Source organism: Macrobrachium nipponense, chromosome 10, assembly GCF_015104395.2.
Source record: "Macrobrachium nipponense isolate FS-2020 chromosome 10, ASM1510439v2, whole genome shotgun sequence".
In the NCBI taxonomy this organism is placed as follows: domain Eukaryota; kingdom Metazoa; phylum Arthropoda; class Malacostraca; order Decapoda; family Palaemonidae; genus Macrobrachium; species Macrobrachium nipponense.
The window spans coordinates 52,683,451-52,703,437 of record NC_087204.1 but is presented as its reverse complement, the minus strand read 5'-3'; the positions used below and the strand labels follow the sequence as shown (position 1 = coordinate 52,703,437).

General features: G+C 40.6%; 1 protein-coding gene across 1 annotated transcript in view; it reads left to right on the top strand.

Annotated features, from left to right (window-relative positions):
* LOC135223972 (nucleosome-remodeling factor subunit NURF301-like) overlaps positions 1 to 19,987 on the top strand; it is a 216,067-nt gene that overhangs the window by 181,619 nt on the left and 14,461 nt on the right. Inside the window, exons 21-22 of the mRNA XM_064262894.1 lie at positions 2,212 to 2,362; positions 3,070 to 3,282. Coding sequence (XP_064118964.1) covers positions 2,212 to 2,362; positions 3,070 to 3,282 — 364 coding nt within the window. The remainder of the gene's footprint in view (positions 1 to 2,211; positions 2,363 to 3,069; positions 3,283 to 19,987) is intronic.

The following is a 19,987-nucleotide window of genomic DNA, read 5'->3' as shown; positions in this document are numbered from 1 at the left end:
TTGACATTCATACTGATTAATAAGGTGACTTGGGACATCTCCAAACCGCATATGAGTTTCACCCTCTGACCTTCAGTTTTGTTATGCCAGGGGGATTTATCCTGAAAATAACCATTTTTCAAATTCTATCTCCTCCCTTGATACTTATTATATTAAGACCTGGGATTACTACCAAAAATAGACTTGATGCAGACCTCCAATCAAATGAAGTTTTTTTTTTTTTTTTTTTTTTTTTTTTTTTTTTTTTTTTGTTTTTTTTTTTTTTTTTTTTTTTTTTTTTTTTTTTGCTAGATTTGAATTTTTTCTTTATGGTAAAAAAAATAAACCCGATAAATCAGGAAAAAAATTTAAGAAAAAAAAATTGAAAGCAAAGATTGGAAAAAAAGGCTTCATTTGATAGTTCTGTAATGTCTTTCTAAGTTATATACCAAATTTCATTGCTATAGCTTTAAAACTAAAGGAGAACATAGACTTTGAAGGTCAAAAAGTATAGTTTTGAGATACAGGCGCTCAAAGTTTTTCTCTGTATTTTTACACAGACAATGTTAATAAATCATGATTATTATGAATTTTATATTCCTTTTTGGGTATTAATAATTCATTATTGGAAACCTTATTCTTGGCATTTTTCAACTAGTATTGTACTCTGTGCTTTTAACCCTTAAACGCCGATTGGACGTATTAAACATCAACGAAAATTGTCTGTTGGGTGCCGAACTGACGTACGAAACGTCGACGCAAAAAAGTTTTTTAAAAATTTGTGGAAAAATAGTTATAGGCCTACTTGGCAAAAACTTTTGAATCACGCACCTTGAGGGATGCTCGGAGTTCATGTATCAAGCTGTTGTTTTGTTTACAATCGTTACCCAGGTGTACAAGCGCGAATTTATTTCTTCTCACACTAAAAAGCATCAGCAACACATCTCGGAAATTATTTCTTCACTGACATAATTTTTACACCATTCTATATTAGCCGTTACATAGAGTTTTATATATGAAAATGTGTGCAATTTCATGTAGAATACAACAAAAACCAACTCATGGTTGTAGCTTTTATCAGTTTTGAAATATTGTCATATAAATGACGATAAATAGAAAAAGTTCGACCTTTGGTCAACTTTAACTCGACCGATATGGTTGAAAACCGCAATTGTAAGCTACAACACTTATAGTCTAGTAATATTCAATCATTTACCTTTATTTTGCAACAAATTGGAAGTCTCTAGCACAATATTTCGATTTATGGTGAATTTATGAAAAAAAAACTTTTTCCTTACGTCCGCGCAGTAACTCTTCCAAAAAAATCATAAATTTTTTCGTCCTATTGTCATAATGTTTGCACCATTTTAAATTAGCCATTACATAAAGTTTTATATATGAAAATGTGCGCAATTTCATGTAGAATACGTACAACAAAAAACAACACATGGTTGTAGCTTTTATCAGTTTTGAAATATTTTCATATAAATAACAATAAATAGAAAAAATTCGACCTTCGGTCAACTTTAACTCTACCGAAATGGTCGAAAACTGCAATTGTAAGTTACAACACTTACAGTCTAGTAATATTCAATCAATTACCTTCATTTTGCAACAAACGGGAAGTCTCTAGCACAATATTTCGATTTATGGTGAATTTTTGAAAACAGCTTTTTTTTATGCCTGCACGTTAGGAATTCATGCATCATATTGTGATAATATTTTCTGTGTTGCTTTGATTGTTTTACAATTTGTTATATACCAAAATCATCGCAATTTAGTGTACAATACAACTAAAAAATAATTAACTCATTAGCTTTAACCGTTTTGCTCACAGCACGATTTGTATACAATTATATATGAAATTTTTTTCGAGCTGTCATATATTCCAATAGTATTTATATATGATATTGATATTTTTTTTAATTTCTGATGGTTGCATACTAAACTTCAGGCAATGACAAAAAAGGAGCCAAAATTGAACTCTTAATCTTGGAAATTAAGCGTGCCATGATTTTTAAAAAAAAACTTTTTTTCCGCTTCGGCGCTCACTTGCGAACGCCACCGGCATACGGGAGACTCGGAAATACTGGCTCGGCGTTTAAGGGTTAATGAGAATTCTTGACATAAAGGTCCTGTAATGGGTAGAAAGTTGCCCAATTTAATTTTGAAATATCATTATTATTTAATTCTTCCTGTTATAGAAAGAACTAATGTTTAAATTATTTACAGATTTTATGTTGGCTGTGATTTGTGTGGTAATTGGTTTCATGGTGACTGTGTGGGGATCACGGAGGCTATGAGTCGCAGTATGACAGAATATGTTTGTGATGACTGTGCAAATGCAAAGTTGAATAAGGAACTCTTCTGCTTTTGTAGACAGGTAAGGTTTAAAAAAATCTTTAATAATTGTTCCAAAGTGTATTAATCCTTTCAGTGGACTAATTTATGTAGGAAGGGAAATTATATATGTATTGGGGTGCAGATATATGTAAACCAGGAGTTACAGTAATTGTAGATTAAAAGTATTCTGCAACCCATGATTTTGAGTGTTAAGGCCAGGGTCACCATCTGGGAAGCCATTATTTTTCAGAAAAATCGAATTTGTTTTTCATGGATTTATATTCTATACCTATCCAAAAACACAATTCAATTATATTCTATATTTACATTTGGTGTTACTGTATAGTAATATATTCAGTACATATTTATATGCTGTAATTAGATTTTTTTTTCAAAAAGTTTAGTTGCACTGTGTTATCACTAATGTTTTTTTCAAGTTTGTCATTATAAAATTGGAATTATAGCAATTTAATTATGGGTCGAATGTTTTTTTTCCTGGACACCAATATTTTTAGACCCAGTCAACCTCACTTCATGGTGTTTTTTATGATTGTTTGTTTGTAATATTGAAGTTGCTGTTAAAGTTTTAGGATTTTCACTTAAGTAGTAGGGTATGTGTAACAATGATTGAAACTAGTTATTGCTTCAAAAGTGGAGATTTTTTACTAGTGAGATATTTGTGAAATTTTTATTGACTCAAACTTGCATTGACAGCCTTATGATGAAAGGTTTATTTGTATCTTACAGCCCTATGATGAGACACAGTTTTATATATGTTGTGAGCAATGTGAGGACTGGTATCATGGGAAGTGTGTTGGAATTATGCAGAGTGAAGCTGATGACATTGATGATTATATATGCCCAAAATGTGACTCCAATAATGTTTGGAACTACCCCTGCCAGAAAACTCTATCAAGCAAGGATTATGTTGAGCTAAAAAAACTAACCAAAGGACTTATAGTAAGTATTTCTATTACTTTTGAATTAGCAGAATATACTTTTCTTTTTCCTATAAAAACCCATCGCTTTGTGACTGCCTTCAGGTTTGTCAGCTGCTTTTCAAGACTCTCTCTCTCTCTCTCTCTCTCTCTCTCTCTCGTCTCTCTCTCTCTCTCTCTCTCTCTCCTCTCTCCTCAGTCTCGCTCTCTCTCTCTCATCCCAACTCTCTTCTTCTCTCTCTCTCTCGCTCTCTCTCTCCTCTCCTCTCTCTCTCTCTCTATCTCTCTCTCTCAAAAAAAAAAAAAAAAAAAAAAAATAAAAAAAAAAAAAAAAAAAAAAATATCTAGCATGTCATCTTGACTTCCAAATATTACCAGCAGAAAGTGGTCATTGAAAGTATTTCAGCTAAAATATTTAGACCCAGTGACTTTGCGTCCCAGAACTTGACCAATTCTCACTTTTTCTTAGTTTGCTTTTTGCTTTGTTCTACATTTTACCTTTCACTCCTATTCATATCTCCATTCTAGTGATAGTTTTGCCTATAATGTGTTTTTTGGCCTTTTGAATAAGTGTATTTACCTGTAAGGTGTGCATTTTTTTAATAAGTGTATCAAGTGTTGCTTTGAACTACTGCTGTTCACTATAAGCCTTCTTTTAATTTGGTTTGCATTGGCACCCAAATTCAATAGGCAGATGGGTGTCTGCCCCCAAATGACAGCTTGTAGTGATCACAATTACTTATAAAGCAGCCTATCCTTACTCATCATTCAATTTCAGATAAATATCCGCAAATTGAATTGTCTTTAAAAATATGTACTATACGTTATACTGTCCTATATAGCCTAACAAATGGAGCCTATTTAAATTCTTCTACTACTCAGGCAATATGAAAAAAATATTATTTTTATATCTGTTGGAATATAACTTATGAAAAATTATGCATTTACTGTACCCCTGCCGTTCCCCATATATATCTAGTTAATTTTTATTGACCTTCATCTTGTAGTGGCTTTTTCTTTTACACAATTGGTGTAGGATGATGAGAACTGATTCAGAGGTTACTAATAAAACTCTGACTTTCCTTAACCTAATTTATAACCTTATCTACAGAACTTTAACTTAACCTCATTTATCAATTGAAATACGACCATCAAAAAAGAATCTTTCTGAAATTCAACTTTCTAAATCTATCACTACCACCAAAAAGAACCTTGACTTAATTCACAATTCTTATTCTCAACAATGTACCACTAAAAAGAACCTTAAAATGATATTGTTATAATACAATAAAGTTTCATACATACTTACCTGGCAGATATATACTTAGCTAAGACTCCGTCGTCCCCGACAGAAATTCAAATTTCGCGCCACTCGCTACCGGTAGGTCAGGTGATCTACCTGCCTGCCCTGGGCGGCAGGACTAGGAACCATTCCCGTTTTCTATCATATTTTCTCTCTTCCACCTGTCTCCTGCGGGGAGGCTGGGTGGGCCATTAATCGTATATATCTGCCAGGTAAGTACAGTAACCTCCCCGTTAACACGAGTTCTGTTAACACGATTTCGATCTTACACGAGTTCAAAATCATACAGAAAAATTCTGCTAACACGTAATATTCGATGTTACACGATTTGAATTTTCCGCTGAGAGCAAGAGCGCGGAAGATGTGGCGAGAGTCTGACTCACCCCACCTTTCCCGCGCTCTCTCTCTCTTGCCTGCTGGCTCAGTGTGAAGCCAGCCCTCGCAGTGAGAAGAGCCAATATATTCTAGCATTGGTTAACATAATAGTGCGTACTTTACTACAGGTAGGTCCGTCTACTTACGATGGCATTAGGTTCTGGCAGAGCTGTCGTAAATTGTCTTTCAGCATATTGAGTAAATTGAATCATGTTTGTGCTGTCTTTTTATCCTTTTTACCATATTCAAACACATGCGTGTACATGTACGTATTTGTTCGTTTGCATTTTCATTGACAACTTACTAGCCTACATATACATTTTATATCATCCCAAAAATGTGCATGTATAGTACCTATTATTACGTTTAGCATATGAAATCTTATCATGCTCGAACTCCTTGATTGATACTTACTCTTATTACTGTATTTAACATTTTTATTGCAGGCATTCAGACCATCTGTCTGGTCTTTTTACATTTTCTATCCGCCATTTGCATTGACAATCGGCTACACGTATTATATACATACTTTTATTTATTTATAGGTTTGAATTAAATGCATAATTTGTTATTATATTTGATTTATTTGCAAAACAGAAATACAAAATGAATTACTAAAATACGAATCTTACCATTTTCGAACAAAATTTTACTTCTGAAAATATAAAACAAAACATCGTCTGCTGTTTTCTCTAGCGACCGTTTGTACTGTTGCCAACACGTCTATGTACGTACGTAGTAATACACAAAGTTTTATTTAACAGTATGTAAATTATTTTTTCTTTATAAATTTCAGGCAAACTACAGTAATGCATAGATAGAATTGATTTACAGTACAGAAAAAACATGAACATACAGAAAAAATAAAAATTACGAAACATTTGAAATTTGAAAAAAAAAAAAAAAAAAAAATTAATTAATTCTTGTCTGATGGTGGATGGCTGGGGATCGTCCGGGTCATCCGATTCCGTGGTAGTACTACTAGTAGTGGGGACAGGGGTAGACTGAGATGTTGGTTTAAACATAAACATGCTTAGTTTTGTTTGAATGGTCCGTTTTTTCTTCTCTTCATAAATTTCTCGGAGATGAGCGCGCTGACGGTAGCGGGAAAAAGTATCGTACGCGCGCTCGACGTATTTTAGCCAAATATAAAATTAAATATTATTGTATATTATTATATTGTAGCTGTCGTAAAGTCGGTCTGTCATAAGTTGCATAGTTCGTAAGTAGACGACTACCTGTATATAAAAATATATAAATAAAGTGGTTTTTTTTCTGGCAAAATCCCAAAATAGATTAAGTTTCCCATTGCCCTGGAACGCTAACCCCCTTATTTCCATTATTTCTTATGGAGAAATACTTCCCTGTTAACACGAATTCGGCTAACACGACATCTCCAGGAACATAACCCTCATGTTAACGGGGAGGTTACTGTATGTATGAAACTTTATTGTATTATAACAATATCATTTTCATACAATGAACATACCTGTCAGATATCAGATATATACTTAGCTGATTGGCACCCTTTGGTGGAGGGTAAGAGACAGCTAATATGGAATAGACAGGTAAACAACATATGTTGTAGGTATAAAAGAAAAACCTTGGTTCCTACCTGATAGGTGGTAGACTTCGTGGCTGTAGCCCGGTAGTCTGCATCACCTCAAGACTTTAGCGAGATATGTGATCTATGGCTAGAGTTCTTGTGGGTCTGTCGATGGGTATATGAACCGCTTACTCGGCAGAGCCTGAAAGGACTTTGTCAATGGGTACTAGACCACTTCTATGACAACACACCTTATGAAGGAGCACAACCAATCCCGACCACCTGATCCTAACCACCATGTTAGTATATAGAATTGTTCTGAGTTATCCCCGAACTCATTACAAACAACCCATAACTCGAAACTAAAACGCATTCATACAAAAATTCTCAAAAAAAAATTTTAATACTCCTCTAAAAGATATCACAAGAGTTCCTTACTGAACAACAGTGACTGGCTGCCAGTGCAGCACCGAGCCCTCTTTATCAGCAGAAATCTAGAACATATCTAGTAGAAGGTATGTACAAAGTTAAGGATTGGTGTTTGCTCCCGCACCCAGTATCGTATCCGCCGATACGAAAGGCCCCAGAGAAAAACATTTCTCGTAGGTCACGCGATTGTCTTTAAGATAGTGAGATGCAAATACCGAATTGCACCTCCAATATGTCGTATCAATGATTTTCTTTAGCGACATATTCTTCTGAAAAGAGAGAGACGTCGCCACTGCTCTAACTTCATGAGCTTTTACTCTTAAAAGCGGAAAAGAGTCGTCAGGACAGAACTTGTGAGCATCTGTAATGACGCTCCTTATGAAGAAAGCTAATGCGTTCTTAGACATGATTCTTGTGGGGTCCTTAATCGAACACCAAAGACTTTGTCTAGAGCCTCCCATTTGTTTCTTCTTTTGTAAGTAGAACTTCAAGGCTCTTACAGGGCAAAGAGACCTTTCTGTTTCTCTACCTACTAGACTCGATAAGCCTTTAATCTCGAATCTCTTGGGCCAGGGATTCGAGGGGTTTTCATTTTTCGCTAGAAAAAGTGTTCTAAACGAGCAGAAGGCCGAGTCTCTGTTAAAGCCGACTTCATCTTCAAGGGCGTGAAGTTCACCAACTCTTTTGGCTGTCGCCAAAGATAGGAGAAACAAGCATTTCCTCGTTACATCCCTGAACGAAGCTAAATGAGGAGGCTCGAATCTGTCAGACGAAAGGAACTTGAGAACTACATCCAGGTTCCAGCTGGGAGGAGTTAGTTTCCTTAGATTTTGTCGTTTCAAACTATCTAATCAAGTCGTGCAGATCTTTATTATCAGCAATCTCTAGGCCTCTGTTTCTGAAGACTGCCGAAAGCATGCTCCTGTATCCTTTGATAGTCGATACAGATAAGTGAGAGACCTCTCTCAGGAACAAAAGGAAATCAGCGGTTTCGGTTATAGAGGTACTGGAGGAGGACAACTTCTTAGACTTACACCACCTTCTAAATACCTCCCACTTCGACTGATAGACTCGTCTAGTGGAAGCTCGGTGGGCTCTAGCGATAGCGCTTGCAGCTTCGCGAGAAAAACCCCTCGCTCTGACAAGTCTTTCGATAGTCGAAAGGCAGTCAGCGCGAGAGCGGGGAGGTTTTGATGAAACCTCTCGAAGTGTGGCTGTCTGAGAAGATCCATCCTTCTTGGAAGGGATCTTGGGAAGTCTACTGTCCACTCCAGCACCTCTGCAAACCAATCTTGTGCTGGCCAAAACGGGGCTATCAGGGTCATCCTTGTCCCGTTGGACGCTACAAACTTTCTCAACACTTGCCCCAGGATTTTGAAAGGGGGAAAAGCGTACACGTCTACATGCGACCAGTCTAGCAGGAAGGCGTCTACCATGAGAGCTCTTGGGTCTTCCACCACTGAACAAAAGACTTCCAGCCTTTTGGAAAGGAAAGTGGCGAACAGATCTACGTGAGGAGTGCCCCAAAGATCCCAAAGACTCTGACACACCCCTGAATGAAGGGTCCATTCTGTGTGAAGGACCTGGCTTCTCCTGCTCAGTCTGTCCGTCCTGACGTTTCTCGTACCCTGAACAAATCTTGTCAGGAGGGAGATGTTCCTCTGTGAGGTCCAAAGTAGCAGATCTCTTGCTATCTCGTATAGGAACAAGGAGTGTGTTCCTCCTTGCTTCCGAATGTAGGACAGGGCGGTAGTGTTGTCCACATTCACTTGGACCACACTGTTTGCCACAAAAGGTTCGAAGAACTTTAGAGCCAAGTGAAACTGCCTAGAAGTTCTTTGCAATTTATGTGCCAGGACACCTGTTGCTTCCCTTCCAGGTGCCTGACACTTCTCTCGGTCCTAGTGTTGCTCTCCAACCCTCCTCCGATGCGTCTGAATACAACACTCGGCTTGGGTTCGGAACTTCCAGAGAAATTCCCTTGTTCTCTTTTAGAGGGGACAACCACCATTGCAGGTGTGGTTTCATCTCCACCATTGGAAGGAGAAAACTGTCGGAGAGAAGTCCTGTCTTCCAATTCCATGATCTCCTTAGGAAAAACTGAAGAGGACGAAGATGCAGTCTTCCTAGAGGAAAGAACTGTTCGAGCGAGGAAAGGGTGCCTAGAAGGCTTAACCATTCCCTCGCCAAAGTCCGTTCTTTCCCTAAGAAGAGAGAGACTTTCTCCAAGCCTCTCACGATTCTCTCTTGCGAAGGAAATACTCGAAAACCCCGAGAATCCATCTGAATCCCCAGATAGACCAAGTTCTGTCTGGGAATCAGCTGTGACTTCTCGAGGTTCACGAGTAGTCCCAACGCCTTTATCAGGTCTAGGGTCAAAGAAAGGTCCTCCAAACACTGTCTCTCTGTTCTGGCCCTGATGAGCCAATCGTCCAGATATAGAGAGATGTTGACGCCTTTGAGGTGAAGAAACCTCGCCACATTCTTCATCAGGTTTGTGAAGACCTGAGGAGCTGTGGACAGGCCGAAACACAAGGCCCTGAACTGAAAGATCCTTCCCCCCGTCATGAAACGGAGGTACTTCTTCGAAGAAGGGTGAATCGGGACATGAAAATAAGCGTCCTGGAGATCCAGCGACACCATCCAATCTCCTTGACGTAAAGCCGCAAGGACTGAGGCCGAAGTCTCCATAGAGAACTTCTCCTTTAGAATGAACTTGTTCAGTGCGCTGACATCTAGTACTGGTCTCCAGCCCCCCGAGGCTTTCGCAACCAGAAAAAAGCCGATTGTAAAACCCCGGAGAGTTTTGCTCCAGAACTAATTCTATAGCTTGTTTGTCCCACATTTGATTCACCATCAGACGAAGAGTATCCCTCAGTACAGGGTCCCTGTATCTGGCTGACAGTTCCCGCGGAACAGTCGTTAGGGGAGGACTGTCCTGGAAGGGGATAAGATATCCCTTCTGATTATGGACATCGAAGAGGCGTCCGAGTTTATGAATGTCCAGGCGTCTGCAAATTCGAGAAGCCTGGCACCCACTGGTGTTTGGAGGTTGTCTGTCTCACTTCCCTTTCTTAAAGGGACGGGAAGAAGCTTTACCTCTCCTCTCAGGACCTCTTCTCTTAGAGGGAGCTCTGGAGGGAGGGCCTCCTCGAAAGGGCTGAACCGTAGAAGCAAGTCGGTCCTTTCTTGTCAACCGCAACTAGGGGTCTCTTCTTCCTTGCAGTTTGAAGGAGAAGATCCTGTGTCGCCTTCTCAGTCAGTGAGCGAGAAATGTCCTTCACTAACTGAGAAGGAAACAAGAAGTCTGACATGGGAGCGAAAACCAGGGCTGCTCTCTGTGAGGGAGAAACCGCCTTGGTTAAGAAGGCACTAAAAATACTCCTCTTCTTAAGGAGTACCGCTCCAAAGAGAGAGGAGATTTCTCCCGATCCGTCTTGTACTGCCTTATCAATACAAGAAAGAATACTCAGAATGACTTCGGGGTCTAGACCTTCCGAGTCATGAGCCTTCTTAGACATCACCCCAAGGGACCAGTCTAGGAAATTAAACACTTCCAAAATATGGAAGAGGCCCTTGAGGAGATGATCAGTCTCAGAAATCGCCCAAGTCACACGAGCTCCATTCAAAGCGTGTCTCCGCGATGAATTAACCAAGGTTGAAAAGTCCGCTTCGGCTGCCGCTGGGAGAGAAAGGCCCATGTTCTCCCCAGTTCGGTACCAGAAACCTCTTTTACCAGAAAGTATGGCTGGAGGCATACAGAAGGTGGTTCTGCCCAGATCCTTCTTCGACAACATCCATTTGTCCAGAGACTGTAGAGCTCTCTTCATAGAGATCGTAGGTCTCATCTTCAACACCGACAAAGACTTCGGTACGATCGCACTCGAAAACAGTGATCGAGGCGAAGGAGGAGCCGCAGGAGTCAACGAATCTCCATACTCCTGCAAAAGAAGGTCCGTCAGAACTCTATAGTTAGAGACTCCTTCTCTACCGTTAACTTCGTCTTCCGAATCTCCTTCCACACCGTGCGGAGAATCGGCCTGAAAAACGAGAGGATCTTCATCAAGTTCTCTCTCTACTGGTGACAAACTCCTACTAGGAGAGGGACTCATAGAGTGAACAGATTCTCTCTCAAGTCTACAAGTAGTCTCGCGTCTGCTTGACTTCTCACGCCTGGAAAGCTCTTCACGCTTGGCTGGCGCCTCGCGCTTGTCTGGCGCCTCGCGCTTGGCTGGCGCTTCTCGCTTGGCTGGAGCTTGTTGCTTGGCTGGCATCTCGCGCCTGGCTGACGCCTCGCGCTTGTCTGGCGCCTCACGCAAAGCTGACTCCTCGTGCCTGGTTGGCGTCTCGCGCTTGGCTGGCGTCTCGCGCCTGAGCGTATCCTTATCTAGAGCAACTCGCTCGGATAGCTCCTGATGCTTGAACGAATCTTCGCGCCTGGAAGACGTCCCACGCTTGTAAGGCTCTTCATGCCTGGAGGACGCTTCACTTCTGGCAGGCGAAAGAAGACGAGACTTCTTAATAGGAAGTCTAGCGTCCTTCTTGCGAGGGGGATCCCAAAGAGGCTAACTGCTCTTGTACTGCTAGCAAAATCCTCTTGGAAGCCACACCAGCGTCCTCTTCAATAGAAGAAGCAGGAGAACTCGAAGGAGTGCGATCCTCAAATACCGTTCGAGGAGGCGTCGAGACCAGCTTAGCCTTCTTGATAGAAGAGGGGGCTTCCTCCGAGAAGCGCTCCAGGCTCGAGTCAAACGCGCGTTCTTTCCAGTGCCTTTTCAGTGGCCTAGAAAGATCAGAGTCCTTCCACCCTCGTTTAGGTGAAGGAGAACCGGACGACGAGAAACAATCTCGTAGGACGCTTCTATTAAAGCGGTCCTGAGCAGACTGTAGCGAAACAGAACCTGCTGAAGGGACGCCTGACCGTTGGGGATTCCCCACAACCTCCGTACGACTTTCGACTTTCCTTCTCCTCTGGGTATGTGAGTTTGGAAGAGGTCTAGGCCTGGGAGCATCGCAGGGACGGTCAGACGCCCCCTCCACAACACTGGGAACACTCACTTCACTAAGTAATTCACTATCACTTCCCTTACCTTGCATGGCCGCCATCTTTGTCTTCATTTTACGAAGAGTAGCCTTCAGATTGGCGATTTCAGAAGCCGAATCCAAATGCAAAGCCTGTGAGGGTTCAGATACATAGGGAGAATCAAATTCATTAATAATAGGAGAGTTAGACTCAGAAAAAGGCTCAATAGGCCTTGTACTCACACTCTTTTGTGCAGCCCGTCTAATTCTATCCCTCTCTAACTTCTTCAAGTAAGAAGTTAGAGTCTTCCATTCATTAGCATTCAACTTTTCACACTCAATACAGGTGTTAGCTAAAGAACAGTCAAACCCCTACACTTACACATACAGTGTGAGGATCAACCGAAGCCTTCGGTATCCTCACCTTGCAGCCTACATTCACACACACTCACACTAACACTTGAATCAGACATTCTATCAGAAAAATCAAAAGCAAGTCCAAATCCAGTCCACAGTAGCGAATGCCAAAACAACGATCCAGTACGTCACCAAGAGATCCAATATAGATGATCAAAAAAGTCTTGAAAAGCGAATTCCAGTCAGGAGGTAGTAACAACAATGTTGATACCACCGGCGACAGAGAAAATATGATAGAAAACGGGAATGGTTCCTAGTCCTGCCGCCCAGGGCAGGCAGGTAGATCACCTGACCTACCGGTAGCGAGTGGCGCGAAATTTGAATTTCTGTCGGGGACGACGGAATGTCTTAGCTAAGTATATATCTGACAGGTAAGTTCACTGTATGAAACTAATTTTTTATCTACAATGACCACCAAAGAAAACTGACCTAATTAATCAATCTTAATCTACAATCCTTCCACAACTATCAAAAGAACCCCAACCTAATTCAGCAATCCCAATACAGGCAGCCCCGGTTAATGACGAGTTCTGTTCCTTGGGGCCTGACACAAACCAAAATTCAGAAGTCGACAGGAGCCACAATCCACCTTATGGTGCTCTAGAATTGCTAACAATGCGTTAGACAGTGTCACAGCCAGATATTTTTTCCTAATATGTAGTAACTCTTTAATGAAAATGTGGAATTTCATTTGCCTAATCATGAGAGAGAGAGAGAGAGAGAGAGAGAGAGAGAGAGAGAGAGAGAGAGAGAGAGAGAGAGAGAGAGAGAGAGAGAGCGTCACCTGTTTCAGACTGCTAACTTTCCCTCCATCTCATTATTTATCATATCATCTAGTTAAATAAGTTAAAAAAGCAAAAGAGAATGATAAAAGTAACATTAGTAACGTTATAATCGTTGCTTAAATGTTACAGCCATAAACAACTGAATGATAACAGTTGTATTCCTACAACAACCAAACTGAATCTGATAGTAACAGTGTTTTGCTTGCATTTCAGCCATCGTACAATAGTAAAAAATTGCCGTAGTAATGTTACAAATGAAGTTAATTAAGTAGAACAGGACTTAAATATTTTTGCATTATACCTTTATTTGCTATGGAGAAAATTTGGCAAGGAAATATAGTACTACTAAATTTAAGCTACAGTTGTAGCTGAACCTGAGAAAAAAAAAAATGTTCACATAGCTTGTGACTGTAGATTATCGTGCATCAGTAACACGGATGAAATTCGACTGCAAATAATTGTGGAGAAAAAAGTTTTATAATAAAAAAATACTGGCCATGAAAGAAAACATTTTACTGTTGCTTTCACGCTGATAGAAGATAAATATGTAAATCTTGTATTGGTATGATATAGGATGAAAAAAGCGAATGGAATCTTACCCCGACACCATCTATTAAAAAAAAATAACAAATCGAGTTCACAACAAGACGCATCAAAGAAATATTTCATATAAAAAAATAGCCTTGTCCCATATAAATAGAGTTTCTTGAGATTACTCTATATAGAACCAAGAAAATCACTGAATTGGGTAAAATATGGCAAATTAATCTTACTTCTGCTCTCAGCTGATTTTTCCTAACCAAAACACTGATCACTGTATTTTATAATGCTATAGTAATATGAGACTACATACGTATTATTGGATACAGTGAAGCATAACTTTTTAAAGAAGCCAAGGTAAATATGCATATTCGTTATGCTTGTATTCATGAGCGTTAAGTACCGATAAACCAGGCAATGGTGTCATCAATTATTGAAAAAAATAACTAAAAGTAGTTCACAACAGGAATATTTATGTCATATTTCAACTTAAAATCATGTATTTCATGAGGGTTAAGTACCGATAAACCAGACACTGGCGTCATCTATTAAAGAAATAATAACTAAATGTCGTTCGCAACAAGAATATTTAAGTCATATTTCAACTTGAAAACACTTCATATAGCAAAAAATAACTTTGTCCCATATAAATAGAGTTTCTAGAGATTAATTTACACTAAATAAAAGCAAGAAAATTGCTCTGAATTGAGTTAAATTTGGCGAAATAATCTTACCTCTGCCCTCAGCAGATTTTCGAAACCAAAACATGATCAGTTTGTTCGTATTTTTTAATACCATAGTAATATGAGACTACATACAGTATTATTGGATACAGTGAAGTAAAGGATAACTTTTTAAAAGAGCCAAGGAAAAGATGCACATTCATTATGTTTGTATTTTATGAGGCGATCCAGGCACTTAAGCTAAGCCACCGATAACCAGACAACAGTGTTATAAACCCTATGGAAGGTGACACCCAGTTATGAAGATATTGAACAAACACCGTAAAACCAAAATGCTGGTAACCGATACCAACGATAGTCAGGGGCTGTCTGTACTACAGTTTTCCCCACATTATGGTCTCTTAGACTTCTTCAGACTGGGAGTTTACTCACCATCAGCCAGTATATTAAGTTGGTATCCTTCGTCCTACTGGAGAGATTGACACCTAGTTTTGTTCCTTATCACTTCTCTGCCTTATCCATTTCTTCAGAGTAATTCTTTCACTATTGTTTCATCGTCCCTTTCTCAGCATTTTAATCCCTTGTCCTCTGTAGGAAAATCTCTGTTCTTATGTTTGTGCTCCTTTGATTTACTTCATATCAAATAAAGTTAAATATAATAAGAAACAAAAATTCAATCATACAAACCCAAACTTCTAAATGCCATCACAATTTATGCAGTATTGTTCCTAATACAGTAAGGTAACATGACATCTATTATTCTCTTATGTACATACATGTACATGTAAGCATCATGTTAAGTAAACTGTGCAATTAATGTTTGTTTGTTGTTTTCTCTTTCTCACTATCTCAAGATTGGATTTTTATAAGCTGCTGTTTGCTTACCTTTTATTCTCCCTCTATGTTATTTGTATACTGGTACTACCTCGGTTTTTGTGCATAATCCGTTCTGGAACCTCCAGCGATATCTGAAATGTATGAAAACAGAAGCAATAATTCCCTTAAAGAATAATGTAAATAGTATTAATGCATTCCAGACCCCCAAAAATATTAACTAAAAGTACATTTTATAGGGAATAAACACAGTTTTACACAGAAAACAATGAGAAATAAATTAAATGAATAATGAAATGAATTATGAAGATTTAACATCACTTTTACCTTTATGGAAGACTTGTCAGGATATGGAAGATGGAGAGGAGGGAGGAGAGGTTACTGTTTGGAAGGGGAATCCCCCCTCCAGAAGGACTGAAGGTATCATGAACCTATCTGGGGTTACTTCTCTACGTTTTTTAGTGGCACTGTCTGTGGTTACTTCGCCACTTCATTTTTTTTATTGGCACTAGGGACCAGCTTGAGAGTCACTGGACCCCTGCTGAATAACAAAACTGTCCAGAGATATTTGTTTCTGGCATTTCTTCAATATCTGCCTGAAATGGTACAAAACATTGTCATTAAACATGTAGAGACACAGATTGCAAAGGCTTTGTTAGGATGAGGTGTCTCAACAAAATTTTTTATATCATTCCACTGGCAAATATTTCTTTAATCACTGAAGTAGGCACATCATCCCCACTCTCTTCCTCCTCCTCAGATTCCTCATCTGCCATCTGTTGCTGTTCCTGCTGAAGGCCTTGCAGCTCCTTAGTGGTTAGCTCCTTCCTGTGGGCATCCACTAGCTCTTCCACATCCACACCCATGGACTTCCCCAGAGACACAATAGTCTCAACAGGCATAGGGTCGTCGGGTCAGCCTCAAGCCGTTCGAAATCCTTCTTGAGGTAACACCATAGCCACAATTTTCTCCAAGGAGAGTTCATTGTCTTGGAAGTCACTCCCTGCTAAAGCCTTATCTATGAGGCTTGTGCAATTACTATATTGATGTGTAATTACTATATTGAAGTGATCCTGCCAGAACACTCTTAAGGTCAATTCATGTCTGAAGTCACTTCAAAGCACCTTTGGAACTATGCCTTTGTGTAAAGTTTCTTGAAGTTGGAGATGATTTGCTGGTCCGTGGGCTGGATAAGAGGAGTAGTATTAGGGGGAAAGAACTTCACAGTGATGAATTCAAGTTCATCCAACAACTGGTCTTCCAAGTCAGGAGGATGTGCAGGAGCATTGTCCATTACCAGGTGGCACTTGAGGGCAATTGATTTTTCTTGAGGTATCTTTTCACACTTGGCCCAAACACTTCATTTACCCACTCAACAAAAATTTGCCTCATGACCCATGCCTTTTCATTGGCCTTCAACATCACAGGCAATTTATTCTTTATCACTGTTTTTCTTAATCCCCTGTCGTTCCCACAGACCAAGAGTGTTAGCCTATCCTTCATAGGCTTGCTCTCTCTCTCTCTCTCCCCCCAAAACAGGCCTGTCTCATCACAATTTAAGACCTGTTGGGGGAGGAATCCTTCAGTAGCCTCCCCATGCCATACAACACTATGGATGCCTGTACACTTTCTGAATTTTGTAAACCAGCCTCTGTTGGCCTTGAAATCACCAAGAGCATCACTAGGTGTTGGCATTTTCTTACTTCTCACAAATGATTGCTTCAGACACATTATCCCCCACTAATTGTTTTTCATCGATCCACACTAACAAAGCTTTTCCACGTCCTCCACTAGTTGCAATCTCTGTTTTATTAATAAAGTGACCCCTTTTGCAACATCAGCTGTCTTGATTTAGAGCTGATTGTTGACACTAACTTGCCTTACATCCTAGCAAGATCAGCTACATGTGCACTGCTTTCATACTTCGCTACAAGTTCTTTCTTAAATTCAATTGTATTCATGTTCTTTTTTTTTTTTAACTAAAGGGGTGTCACTTGCAGCTTTTACTTACTTTTCAATTAGTTTTTACTGCAAAATTAGCACAAAACAACAAACGTGCAGTGATGCTGACTACGAGTGAGAAACAAAACCAGAATGGGTTATAAGAAAAGACGGGATGTTGGGCCCTAGATGGAGCGTTTCCAAGTTTACGAAAACTGAGGAAATGTACAATAACCGAGACAAAACTTTGAAACAAAAAAAAAAAAAAAAAAAAGTCTACAAAAAACCAAAATGTATGAAAGGAGCGGTGTACAAAAACCGAGGTTTGGCTATATTACTAATCACATTTTATTAGTGGATATTAACGATATGAAAACTTGGTAAAGTAGTGATAACAAAGGAGACAAGATATTCATACACTCTGCACATTAAGTACAATTTAACTGTAAACAGCAGAAGAAATACGAACACACTGGCATCTTGACTTACCAGATTTAATTATTTACTGGATGCATCATTGAAGCAAAAAAAAAAATATATATATTTCTAACCCTTAAAGTGGATATATATGCATTTGGAATTTCCCCCCAAAATGCATAAAACTTCATAAAAAATAAAAATGCTCCAATTGCCTTCATAGTATTTATTTTGCTACAAGAGCAGACCCTAGATTTTCCAAATCTGGAACACCCTTCAAGAGATTCTGGTCGTCCAACCACCAACAAAGATCTTCTCTCACTTCCAGAGACAGAGGAACCCTTATTAGGGGCAAGTCCCCTGCCGGAGACCAGAATTCACTCAGACTTCATTGCAGAGACTGCATATGAAGTCACCCATGAGGGACCAACTTCTCCAGAGAAGACAAAAATCCCAGAAGAATCTGCCACTGATGAGCTGACTGATCCTGTTGCGATAGGAAGTCACGAGGTACTACTCGCAACTTCTCTAACCTCAGATCCTACGGGAAAACTCTTGAGAATCCTTTGACTGGGTACGAGATTTGACTTCTCTTTGTTTACCATGATGCAGAGTTCCAGACAAAACTGAAGCAGACGATCTCTGTCTTGCAGCAGCTTCTCTCTGGAACCTGTTAAGACCAACTGATTTCAAGGTACGTCAGCAAACAGATCCCCTGAGCATAGGCCCAAGTTGAGACGAGAGAGAAGATTTGTGAACACCTAGAGCGGAGGAGAGAAGTCGAATGGTAGTAGATACCCCATGCGAAGGACATTAATACCCACTTCTCCGCCCCATAACTGTGCCACTTGGCCCACCAAGCACCCCGCCCCCACCCCTGTGGAAAAAGAGAAGGAGAGGTGCCCAACCTTATTTCTGCCCCTGGAGCCTCTTCTTGACCTGTAAGAGCAGGACCAAAAGGGACGTTGGTCCTCTGACCTAGGCTGGGACGAATGGGAGGGCCCCACCGAAACCGAACTCCTAGACAGCCTACCAGGAGACAATCTCCTTGTTTGCTGCTGAGCATGAGGAGGAGGGGCAGGACGTCTCCAAGAACGAAACCAACCTGTCCTTTGTGTCAGCTCGCCGTCGGTCTATTGCGTCCTCCAGCTTAGTCCGAGGGAGCAGGAACTGAGATTTTAAAAGATCCCCATTCCTAAGTGCCAACAAGGACTCAAGGTCAACCGATCTTGCTATCCTGGACAAAGCCACGTCTCTTCTGATCAGAAGATTAGCCCACAAATTGGCGCTAAGGTGTGCGAGATACGAAAACACCTTGCCCCCAGACTGGAACAAACTGGCAAGGGAAGAAGTACTCACTAACCCTTCTGGGAACCAGTCAGATGCAATCTTGGCAATGACCGTTGACCAGAAGTCTAACCATAATAGTCTGTAACATGGAGGCTGCCGAAGACTCCAAAGCTGAGGCATCCTGCAGAGACAAGGACGTTGCCACCAACCTCACCTGCTCCAAAGTCAACCCCTTGACCGAAGAGACCCGTCCCAATCTGACACAGAAGCGTTTGCATTTGCAAGACCGACTGGACATTCCCCGATAAGGGAAGCTGAAACGATGACTTAGGATCTTGCGTAGCCCCGATAAGGGAAGCTGAAACGATGACTTGGAATCTTGCGTAGCCCCCAGCAAGGCTTCCAAGCAAGGAGTGAAAGACGACCGAGCTTGAGTCCTACTCTCCAAATTGTTGAACCCACGAATGAGATCAACTACTTTGGTAAAGGAAGACAAAAACTCTTGCATATCTCCTTCCTCCTGCTCCGGCATCAGAGACTGACGATGAGAAGAAGATGCAGGCTTACCCAGCACGCCTTCCTCGTGCAGACCAACAGTAGACCCAGCAGCCAAACAATCTGAAGTGCCAGCCAACCTGTCCAGCTGGAGCCAAGTGCCAACTCCTGCAATGAACCAACCACAACACTAGGAACACCACTACGAACACTCGCAATAGACGACTCACATACGTGGCCACATACGTGTCCGTGCAGAGCACACACACGTACATGTGACTGAGAAGCATCTCGAACACTTGATGTAGAACGAGAATTCCTCGGAGTCGAATCCCGAACAGCATCAAGGGGAGGGGGAGACGAACACTCTGGCTGCACTACTTCCGCGTTCATAACCTTCGATCTCTTCACAGGCACCTTGAGATCCTTACAACCACGAATAGGCCCTGGTTCCAAAGAAGCGGAAGAACCAGCAACATGGGCACAAACGTGTGAGGTTTCAACACACTCGCGACTCTAAGCAGAGGACGATGCAGCCACTGCAGATTGCACAGGGGATGAAACACTAATACTCAGGAACACGGGCGTGCCACTCCTCACTTGTTGACAAAGAAAAGGCAAAGTCCTTAACCCTCCAACGCTCAATAGGC